The sequence below is a fragment of the Misgurnus anguillicaudatus genome, chromosome 17 (assembly GCF_027580225.2).
Source record: "Misgurnus anguillicaudatus chromosome 17, ASM2758022v2, whole genome shotgun sequence".
Lineage (NCBI taxonomy): Eukaryota > Metazoa > Chordata > Actinopteri > Cypriniformes > Cobitidae > Misgurnus > Misgurnus anguillicaudatus.
The window spans coordinates 30,980,970-30,992,586 of NC_073353.2; the positions used below are offsets into that span (position 1 = coordinate 30,980,970).

Below are 11,617 nucleotides of genomic sequence, written 5' to 3' on the forward strand. Positions count from 1 at the left end.
GGGATGTGCAGACTTATACAACCTGGTTGTTGTAAAATTTTTGTGTGTAATTTTTTCACCAGAAAATGATTTTTATTGTTATTCACTTTAATAAATAGGTTGGAATAAAGGGAATGGCACTGGTTTTTAAATACATATTAAAAGAAAGTTCTTTCTAGTCTGTCTCTGGACATTGGATAATGTCATTGTTTGAAGATCTTGGGGAGTCTGTTTCACATGTGGTGTCTGGTTTGCTGTGGAGGCATTGGCATGTATGGGTCACACTTTCATGAATGGGTAAGTTTACCGTCTAGAAAAAACAACTTTGAGAGAGAGAAATCTCTCAAAAATTCTTGGGAGACAACATACAACATATAAAAGGCATGAACCAGAATACCCAGCAAATAAAGAAGGGATAGCTCTTTAAAGATCATCAAATATTTGTTTTATTTTACTTTGTGTATGCACAACTAAGGAAGAAACAATGTTATGGACGTATCTTTTCTCCATTATGGACATAACAATTCTGAAATTTACACTTAATTAGGCTAACCTTAGAAAAGAATAATAACAAAACATAGACTGCATGGGTACCATGCAATACATTGAGTATTATACTGTTATTATAGATGTTCTGCGTATAAGGTTATCTGTTGTTTGTACATTTCTGTAAACACATAAAATATAATTTTATTAGATTAATATTCATATTTATGTATAACATTATTATATCATTATTATTATTATACGGAGGCCAAAGTACTCAAAAATATTTAATTGGTTAATAATAATAATAATAATAATAATAATAATTGGTTTTATTTATTTCGCAATGATTTAATAATCAAATAAATCCGTGGCTATATTATTTTCGAGATTTATTATTTTTGTCATATTTTATTTTAATTTTTCAAAATAAAAGACATTGGCTAATCGTAAACTTAAATTACAAAATATTTTTCCAATGACTTGTTTAAAATTACCATTTTATTACACTTTTTGGTATTAATTTTTGACATGTATTTGATATTAATTGTGTTATTTATATTATTAATAAAATTAAGATACGCGCGCTTTTATTTTGACATGTTGACGCTTTGTATCTGCGTTCACATCGTTCTGGGTTTATGGGTAAAGCCGGTTTATTGAACAGCTGATTTAGTTTCCTCTCGGAACATTTTGAATTTTGTGTGATATCGAGGGAAATCATGCAGGATGACAGGAGGGAGATATGAATGATAAAGCGTTGAAGGATGGCTTCAGGATGGCAGCAGACCGGATCAGTTAGAGCTGCTTTACTCTTAAGCATCATAATCATCATCAGCATCGGCGCACGAGCGCACACCTGTAACCATAAAGTGCCCCTGCACACAGAGGTCAGTCATGTCATCTGCTTCTATTTATTATTATTTTGCGTTTATTTGATAAATAAATGATTTTCTTTACAAATACCACCATCAGCTGCATTAGGGACCATTATAGTTTGCATGCATTAAAAGCAATACACTTTTGTAAATCTGTAAAAAAAACACTGTAAGTCTCAATGTAATGTACTTTCAGGTTGTACATCAAGTGTTTCTGAAGCCAGATAGATTGACCAAAAGAAGCACTGACCAGCAGTTAAGGATCCAGATCGAGTATGACTCCAGCTTGGATTGGTTAGTAACTGTAAAACCATATAATCTTGAGCAACTACATTTTCATGATTATAAATTGAATTTACATGACTGTGTTCTACCCACACAGGTTAGATGAAGACAAAAGCAGTCTTGTGAAGGTATTAAAATTATTTTAATTTTTTACCTTCATCTAAATACAACTGCATCCATGATTGATTTTCTTATGCTTTGTCTCAAGGACAAGCTCCTCCCACAGGCCATTGATTATCTTCAGAAGGCCTTTAGTGTTCGTAGGCAGTCTGGTCCAGTGTTATTGAGCAGGTAATTCTCTTCTGAGCCTCTATCATCTGACAGCAAATCCTTTTATTTTTCTACTTGTTCCTTCGGAAGGCTTCTTTCTTTGTCCCTAATCTCCTTATTGTCTGTTGTTTTATTTTATTGTCTATTTTTAATGAGCAGACAATGCGCAACGAATCAGTACCTTAGGAAAAGAGATGATCCGCACCGGTACTGTCAGGGACCATGTGCAAACATCACCAAGTGTGGTCCGGTTATTGTGCCTGAACGACATTTGCAGGTGAGTCCCATTGTGAAAATGTAAGATAGTAAAATTTTGGTTGTGTCTATTAAATCTAAGATTTATTAAGCAAACACAAACGTAAATTAATAATGCTGTATAAAGAGTGTTACCTAAAGGCACAAAATGTAAGATGTTTGCTTTAAAGGAAAACACCACTGTTTTTCAATATTTTACTGTGTTTTTACCTCAACTTAAATTAATTAATACATACATATCTTTATCCAATGCATGCACTTTTAATCTTTGTACAGCGCTTCTTGAATGTGTTAGCATTTAGCCTAGCCCCATTCATTCCTATGGCTCCAATCAAAAGTTTTATTTTGTGCCACCATACTTACTTGTGTGACTACTCATGTAACAGTCTTTAAATAAGGAAAACGTGTTAAACTCCCATATATCGCAATGAATTTTTTACTCGCAAAACTGCAATGGAAGCAGCGACGTGGCGACGTGATGTTTGGAATGACTTATCACGAGAGGAAAAACTCCATTTCAGGTGAAATAGAAAGTTGCTTTTCACATTGCTGTCATTTCGCAATAGTCTTTTGTTGCCAGAAAATAACGCTAAAGTTTTGTGCAAATCTGCAATGGAAACGGAGCTAGTGAAGCTTACATCAAGCTGTGGCCGTTGTTGTTTAGCGACCTCTAGCGGCATAAATCACATATTGTGCCTTTAAATGCGCCATTTTTTTCAATAAGTATCATGTAAATTTCTGAAGGAATTTTGTCCACCTCAGTTATGAAAATGTTTGACTGAATTAAATGCTTTTTAGCAATGCAGAGTGTGTAGTGAGTCAGGCAAGTCCTGTGGCCCTGTCGGTCCTCCTGATGGTGAGGGGGTGGAGAGGGCGGACTTTGTGCTGTACGTAAGTGCGATGACCACAGAGCGTTGTGGGCAAGAGAACATTGTCGCATATGCAGCATACTGCCAACTGGAATCTGAACTAGACAGGTAACAAGAACAGTACTTCATGAAATAATAACATTTCCACAATTTTTGATTTTACATTTTATGTAATGGGTGTTGCTGATGCTAACAGCAGATTTTTATTAATATATAGGCCCATTGCTGGATATGCCAATCTGTGTCCAAATATGATATCTACTCAAGCTCAGGAGTTTGAAGGGATGCTGTCCACAGTCAAGCATGAGATCATACATGCCCTGGTAGCAACATTAAACCTACATAAACTCAACTGGTTACTGGTCTGGATTTGATGGTACTTGTTATAAACCACCTTATAATTGTTAACTCTTGTTTCTCAGGGTTTTTCTGCAGGCCTCTTTGCCTTTTATCACGATGATGATGGGAATCCTTTGACGCCACGGTCTGCAAGCGGTCTGCCGGCATACGATGAAAGGTGAATGACAGATATGGTTGTACTGTATATACATTACACTGTTTGAAATATTAGTTGTTGAAAGAATTTGTGTACATAAATATTTTGAATAAAAAAAGTCTGTTTTATGTGTTGCTTAAATTTATTAACTCATGTGAACTGTCAAAACATCGTTCTTAAATATATATTAGGGCTGTCAAAAGATTAATATATGTGTGTGCACTGCGTATAATTATTTTGCATATATAAATACAAATACGTACTTAAGAAACATTTACATGTATATATTTTTTATATAATTTATATTATATAAATAAAAAGACACACAGACAATTAAAAAAAAATATATACATGTATGCGTGTATTTATATATACATAATAATTACACATAATAAACACAAAAATATATTATGCAAACATAAACTTATTTTGTATACGATTAATTGCGATTACTTTTTTGACAGCCCTAATAAATAAATAAATAAACTAATAAATAAATACATAAATCTGCAATCTCTATTTGTTTCTGTCACAGTTTAGGGTTATATCAGTGGAGTGATAAAGTCATTAAAAAAGCCACGCGGCTGTGGGATGTCCGAGGTGGCCACATGGTCCGGCACAACGTCCATATTCTGGTTACTCCACGTGTAGTGGTGAGTTTTTCTTTTAATTTCATTTACATTTATGCATTTGGCAGACACGTTTATCCAAAGCGACTTACAGTGCATTACAAGATATGCATTTTATCTGTATGTATTCGAACCCATGACTTTTTGTGTTGCTAATGCAGTGCTCTACTACTGAGCTACACAGGAAATTACTGATATTAATCAGTGCTTATGAAAAACTATTGTAGCTAAGTGATTTGTTGATAATATTTTATTAGGAGGAGGCCAGAAACCATTTTAATTGCCCCATTCTTGAGGGCATGGAACTGGAGAACCAAGGAGGCGCTGGCACAGAGTTCAACCACTGGGAAAAGCGTCTTTTAGAGGTACCGAGATCAAATTTTCTGTTTTGGCATTAAAGGACATTAGATATTTTGTTAATATTGCTTTTATTTTAAAGTGTTTTGTTTTAACAGAACGAGGCTATGACCGGATCTCACACACAAAACAGAGTATTTTCCAGAATAACTTTGGCTATAATGGAGGATACAGGGTAAGTGAAGTAGTGCAGTTTATTCACGTCTGAATGATTAAAATATGTCTGTAATAAATAAACTACTTAAATAAACATGAACCACAATGACTTCGCTTTTTGTCTGAGACAGGTGGTATAGGGCCAATTACAGCATGGCAGAAAATCTGAAATGGGGAAAAGGTTTAGGCTGTGACTTTGTGATGAAAAGCTGCAAATTCTGGATAGACCAACATCAAAATAGGTAAGCTTTGAAATGCATAGTGTGTTCACTCTCATACAGTATGTGTTATATTTCATATTTACATATTTGTGTTTAAAACAATGGCCACTTGGTAAAGAGCTATAGAAATAAAATGAGGAGGCCTGTTTTTAAAACAGGAGGCCGGCGCTTAGCCCGTTCTGTGACTCTGTAAGGATGGCATCTTTGCAGCTCACCTGCAGGCAGGACCAGCTGGCAGTGGCCTTCTGCAACCTGCAGAAGTTTTCTTATGCACTTCCTCCAGAATACCAGGTATTGGTGTTATTGAAGTATTGGTACTGTTTTCTTGTTTGCAGTTTGGACCACGGTCATAGGTTTGAATTCCAGGCAATGCATTCAGCGTATGCCAAATACATAAATGTAATGAATTCTGTTTAAAATGCTGATTGATGACAAAACCCCTGTGTGCTGTAGTACTTTGATCGTATCCCTGGTGTTGCTGAGGAGGATTTATCATCATATGGAGGGGCGGTGGAGATCGCAGACTACTGCCCCTTCAGCCAGGAGTTCAGCTGGCATGTAGATGGGAAGTACCAGCGCAGTTCTTACTGCAGAATACAGGAGAACCAACCAGGTGGGATGTCATTCTCCAACACCCCATACCCTTGTCTCATTTACAATCAGAATAGAAAGATCTTCTCATGGCGGCCAGGGTTAAGATTTTGCTTTTACTTAACAGCTTCTTGGAGAAACTATGGGGCAGAACAGTACGGCCCAGGATCGGTTTGTCTGTACCAGAAGACAGCGTTTGTGATGGAGCAGTGCACCAACCGTATGACTTCCCCAGACTGGGGCAGTGGATGCTATAAGGTAACTTATGAAAATTTTATTTTCTTTATATAATATTACTTGTGCGTGTGTGCGTGTATCATAGATTGTAAATAAAGATGGACGCAGTGTCTGTGACGTCACTCATAGGTTTCTGAAGATCGTTTTTGAAGCTTAAAGTAGGCGGTGCCTGCCGTCGCCATCTTGGCCACGCGTCACCGCGCATCGCTCACGTATATCCGAAAATGGGTAAAAAGGCGGGACTTGGGTGAAGCTAAGGTGACTGGTTTCTGAAAACAAAAACAATTTTTGTACCAGGTTGTAAACATATTATTTTCAACTGTAAAGTTGGCCATTTTAACATGGAGGTCTATGGGAATTGACTCCCTTTTGGAGCAAGCCTCTAGTGGCCAGTCGATGAATTGCAGTTTAAGTCACTTTCGTATTGGTTTTATCAAAGAGATCGGAAGGTTGCCCTAAAAAATGCTTAAATATATAATGCTTAAAAACACTCACAGGACCTGAAAATGTCAAATTTGGTTTCTGTACTCTTCACGAATGTTTAACTGAGGCACTACATGGCACACCCCATCATAGAAAATGATTTTGTTTACTGAGCTTTTCTGATTTGTGTTGCAGGTGTCTTGTACACCCCAGGGTCTGTTTGTTTGGGTGCAGAATGAGTCCTATCCATGTGTTCGTGCTGGTCACGTGGTCAGTGTGAGTGTGCGGATGAACGGGTGGGTCTACAGTGGGCAGCTCATTTGCCCCGCCTGCGCCGACTTCTGCAGCGATTGCCCCCTCCCTCACGAGATCCCTCCTGTAAACATCACCAAAAGTGCTCGCTTAGGTGAGATTCAGTCTTACCGACATTTATCGCAGCACAGTCTGTATTTCATATCATAATATAATTGTCTGCTTCTCTCAGATCCTTGTTCCAGCTCTTCCTGTTTGATGGTGAACTTATGGATGCTCCTGTTTAATCTTATTCCACTAATGGCTGGCTTCCTCCTTTGTGTCAGAGATTAAATTCGGTACTGATTCTGACAGGTGGATACAGGCGCCTCGCTGCCATAGACTTCCCTTGAGGTATAGCTGCTGTGATCCGAGAACTCTTCTCTGTATGTGCAGGTGTAGAAGGGATTGAAAAGCCATCGATTGCTCACCTCAGCATGTTTTGTCATGTGCCAGTGAACCGCAGATGCAACGAGAAGCCATAGTCATGCAGGCTGCATTTAGCAGCCCTGTTATGCAGGTGCTAATTAATGTTTCCTTGTCTCGCTGGTAGCATTTTGGATCATGAAGTAAGCATTTGGCTGTGAATCTGATTTTTTTCTCTGGTGTCCTGCCGTGGTGCTTCTCTGTTGACCTGTGAAAATAGTTCCTGGTGACGTTACGATCAGTTTCGATTACTGTAGGTCATGTGAATGATGGTGTTTGTGAATTTGCATGGAGAAGTCTGCGTGAAACATCCATTTATTGATGCTTTCTTTTTCGTTTGTAGAAGTTTTGAATGTGGGTATAATGTCTAAGTTAAGTAGTTTTTGAAGAGGTTTTAAAACATTTTATATGCAGTGGGGCCCAAAAGTCTATTACTTACAAAAAAGATTTAGGACTTTTAGGCCTGGTTTCACAGACAAGGCTTAGCTAAAGCCAGGACTAGGCCTTAGTCAGATAAAGATGTTTAAACATTCCTTAGATAAAGACGTTACTGTTGTGTATCTTGAGACATATCTATGGCACTGGTAGTGCAAGTTATTTTCAGTTGAGAGAGACAGCTCAAACATTTGTTTTAGTCTATGACTAGCCTGAAGCCTTGTTTGTGAAACCGGAGGTTAAAATGTTAAACAAAGTTATGAAACAAGAAATATTTTATATTCTGCACTATTCCAAGGTCTTCAATGAACTAAAACACATTTGTGATTTTTTTTTTTTGCACAGTAGGTCAGACTTACTTTTGGAAAATTCTTACGATACATTCACACCGGGCATAAGCGTTAACGCTTGAAGGAAGACTTGTCTGAAGCGTGGCCAACAGCCAATCACAGTGGCAGCTACACATGCTCCGGTCTTTCATAAACATAATTGGCTGGCTCTGCCTAGGTTATTTGGATAAGGCAATCTGATTGGCAGACGCACGCATTGCCGCTTGAAAAGTTGAGAAATGTTCAACTGCTACCGCGAGCAACGGCAGTGATGCGGCGCCAACGAATCCACAGTTCAGTTCGGCAACGCATGACGTTACCCATTAAAAGTGAATGGGAAGCGTTAGTGCTTACGCCCCATGTGAATGTACCGTTAAAGGGTACTTTAACTATAAAGACTTGTATGCTTTAATACTTTATATTTGCCTTTAACTACTAAAATCCAATGATAGAACACATAAAATTTGTAGCATTAAATGTAATACTTATTTTAACCTATGGAGGCCGCCATTATGTTTTGCGCATAGTGCATTCTGGTTCGATGATGTATAATAATTGTCGCAAATATAGTATTACTAAAGTTTACTATAGTAAATACTATGGTATCCACTATAGTTTTTTTTATGTAAGAATGTTTTACTTCCCACTTTTAGCTCCCAGATTGTCTTTATTTTGATCATCTTTCATTTGTATGTTTTCTATATTCTTCATCACTTATGTTACTCTTCATCAATGGTTTATATTGAAAGGGCTGCACAAGACGTTAATATTTATATTTTTAATGGCATCCAACTCTTATCTTCTGTTTTACATAATTTTACAACAAATTCATTCATAAAGCTAATCCCAGTGTTAATCTATTATGCCATACATGTGTTTATAGTCGGCGTACCCTTTAAATCATAACCGCCCCATGGAGTTCATACTAGCTTATATGCTGTTATTAAAGTGTCAAATTTTAAATTTAACTTTTTATGCTAATAATATTATAATTTTACACATGTGTTTTTGTAAATTATGAAATTATCAGACATTTGGACCCCTTTGTATATGTGTAGTTATTTCTAGACAATTCTTACAAATGGTTATTTAACAAAACTCAGTCTTGTTTAAGTCTGATTCTCTATTTATCTTGTAATGTGTTGCCAGGTTTGTGTTGTAAAGGGCTGTGCTAACAAGGGTTACAGATTTTACATATTGTCTTCTAACAACTAGTTGTGCATATCTCAGTCTGCAGGAGATGAGCTGAAATATAGTTTTTTCATGAATTTACAGTAAAACATTTAACATTATCGATTTGCTATCAAGGTACCATTTAATTAGTATTGTTTCATACAATATCTGCCATTCAGTTTTGCAAACCTTATAGAACACTATTTGATTTTTTTGCTGTAGTGCATTTTGTTTAATTTATTTAGGATTTGTATTTATTTTATTTATTTAAGTGTTTTATTTTTGTATCGAAATGGCACTGTTTCAGTTATTTATAATAATTGTAAAAGTGCATATATTAGTTCTGAGTCTTAAGATTTCTCAAAAACATTTTGACTGAGTCACTGTACATGTTATTGGGAAGCACGTATTAATTGTTTTTCTGCAGGAGCACCAGGAACAAAAATATAGAAAACACTTTTTATATAGATAAATACTATGGGGCTGTTTCCCAGACAGGGCTTGCCCTAGTCCCAGACTAAAATGCATGTTTAAGCTGCCTTAATTTAAAAACACCATGTACTGACATATAAGTAACATTGTTTTGTCTCAAGATGCACACCAGCATCGTTTTGTAAGGTTTGTTTGTAAAAACTACTTCAATGTCCTAATATAACTAAAGTCCAATCGTGGATTAATCTAAACCCTGTCCGGGAAACCGCCCCAATATCTTACATTTTTTAATTGAGTAAAAATCGTAATAATCTGGGAACAAACTGAGACACAGTTTATATGATTTAGATATTTAGAAAAATAGATAGTTTAGGTATTAGAGGACTAGTAATAATTTATGTCATGTAATTCCCTATTTTATTTGTTCTTTTTATCTTTAAATAAGGGTGCTGCTGTAATACCATAATTTATTTGACTATTAAACAGTTTTAGAGTTGTAACATTAGAAAATGTTTTAATTTCAGGATGAATACATACAGTATTAATTCAATTGCAGGTTACCTATTTTGACTGTGTTCCAAAAACATGGCAGCTTTAGCGAACTTAAACTCAATTTAAGAGCCTTTTGGATATGACTGTAGCTATGTTTTCTTTATGATATAATTAAATTATGATATAATTTTTAAAAATATATTATATATGTACAATATTTTATTTCTTGAGTGTTATTTAAACACTATGTGACATATTAAGCAAATAGAATTTCAGTTTTCAGAGGGATTTCAAAATGTAAATACATAAGACGACATGTGATCTGATTATAAGAATGATTTTCCCCACCAAAAATGGTGCGATTATGTTGTGAATTGCTATTTACTTTATGTATAGATTTTGTTATACTGGACTGGATGAGCTTTATCTTTGTAAAAGCTCATTGTTTTACTGAATGAATTTTGTACTCTCAATCAACCTCAAGTAAAATGCCTTTCTATTATGGGGATTTACACAAAAATACTGTAATATTAGTTTTAACTGTGCAGATAAATATATCTGATTTTTTTTTAGATTTTGTTTTTGGAATTTGAAGATGAACTGTTATTGTCATATCCACACACTTAAAAAAGGACAAACCCAAAACCGTTGGGTGGTAATTTAACCTATGATGGGTTGTTTAAACCCATTGTTGGTTTAAATATAAACATCTTCTTGTTGGGTTCGGCCCTGTTTGCCCAAACGCTGTGTTGAAAATAACACAGTAGTTTTTTTTAGAGAAAATTTAATTTAGTATTTTTATTTTTTATGAAGGATTAAACGTCTTTTAAAACGACTAATTTCTGTTCAGATTTTTTTTAATGATTGCTACACATAGTAGTAGTAATTTTAGATTCATTAATTTTTTTTTTTTCAGAAGAAATATTGTGTTTATTTATTTACACTCTTAAAAATAAAGTTGCAACAACAGCATTGGCCCCAAATAATCATTCATTCAAAAGTTAAAATAATAATAATCATTTCTTACATTTTTATAATCTAACCAACCTTTTCCACTACAAGAAATCTTTTGTGAAACAGAAACATTTTTCAGATGTTGAAGGTTTGTAAAGGAACCATATACAGCCAAAAATGGTTGTTCTATTGCATGGTGTAGAATCTTAATTTTAAGAGTGTATTTTGATTTTATTCTTCCTCTAAATGTTGTATATTCTTAAGTTTAGTCTCAAACTGATTAATTTTATACGCAATTTATGTATGAAAATTTTTTTAAATAGCCAAATGCTAATGAACCATTTTACTTACAAAAAAAGTACAAATTTGCATTCAGCTACACAAAAAGGTTCTTGATGAGCATACAAAAGTATAAGATACAGAGACAGAAAAAAACAGAAAATAGGTGAAAATAATGCTAAGCCATGAGACATGCAAGGTCAAAGACAAGTCTATGCAGAACTAACTAAGATCATCTATCATTACTTGTTTTCTTTGTTTTGTATTGTATATTGTACATGCGCCGTCTTTTAATGGTACACGACTGAAAGAAATGTTAACAATCAGTCATCTCCCTTTTGAGTTATAAATTGAATTGTTAAATGTTGTTTTTTTCTGAATAAAAAAATATTGTTTATGAGAACAAAGACAGACATTTTTTTCAGAATCATTATTGCCACCTGTACTGGGTGCAATGAAATTCTTATTTTTAATTCTTATCCAGCTTAAACAAGTTTAGTCTTGTTTTAGCTGGTCTTTTTAGCAGTGCAGTTATTTTATTTATTTATTTATTTATTTAATTAATTCGCTTAATGAATAAAAATACAGTTTAATCGTTTATAATAATTGTTTTAAACCATGAATTACATTTGAACGTCAGTAGTGCTATTATCACATCTGACCAATCAGAAACA

The 11,617-nt window shown here is 34.8% G+C and overlaps 1 protein-coding gene across 1 annotated transcript; it reads left to right on the forward strand.

Moving 5' to 3' along the window:
• The first annotated feature begins 1,086 nt into the window (after positions 1 to 1,086).
• lmln (leishmanolysin-like (metallopeptidase M8 family)) lies at positions 1,087 to 8,905 on the forward strand. The gene is made up of 17 exons (XM_055215808.2): positions 1,087 to 1,355; positions 1,540 to 1,637; positions 1,726 to 1,756; positions 1,837 to 1,919; positions 2,058 to 2,175; positions 2,952 to 3,130; positions 3,240 to 3,345; positions 3,445 to 3,539; positions 4,054 to 4,171; positions 4,405 to 4,512; positions 4,603 to 4,679; positions 4,792 to 4,902; positions 5,040 to 5,172; positions 5,335 to 5,494; positions 5,600 to 5,730; positions 6,328 to 6,538; positions 6,617 to 8,905. The coding sequence occupies exons 1-17, from the start codon at positions 1,233 to 1,235 to the stop codon at positions 6,715 to 6,717; spliced, it is 1,983 nt and encodes a 660-aa protein (XP_055071783.2). The 5' UTR covers positions 1,087 to 1,232; the 3' UTR covers positions 6,718 to 8,905.
• Positions 8,906 to 11,617: the final 2,712 nt, after the last annotated feature.

What these genes read in the sequence shown, in the direction of transcription:
- lmln (XM_055215808.2), top strand. Translation starts at nt 1,233, where the DNA reads ATGGCTTCAGGATGGCAGCAGACCGGATCAGTTAGAGCTGCTTTACTC. An exon ending in GGTCCAGTGTTATTGAGCAG is followed by an intron (nt 1,920 to 2,057) that starts GTAATTCTCTTC and finishes TTTAATGAGCAG; the next exon opens with ACAATGCGCAACGAATCAGT. An exon ending in CTGCCGGCATACGATGAAAG is followed by an intron (nt 3,540 to 4,053) that starts GTGAATGACAGA and finishes TTTCTGTCACAG; the next exon opens with TTTAGGGTTATATCAGTGGA.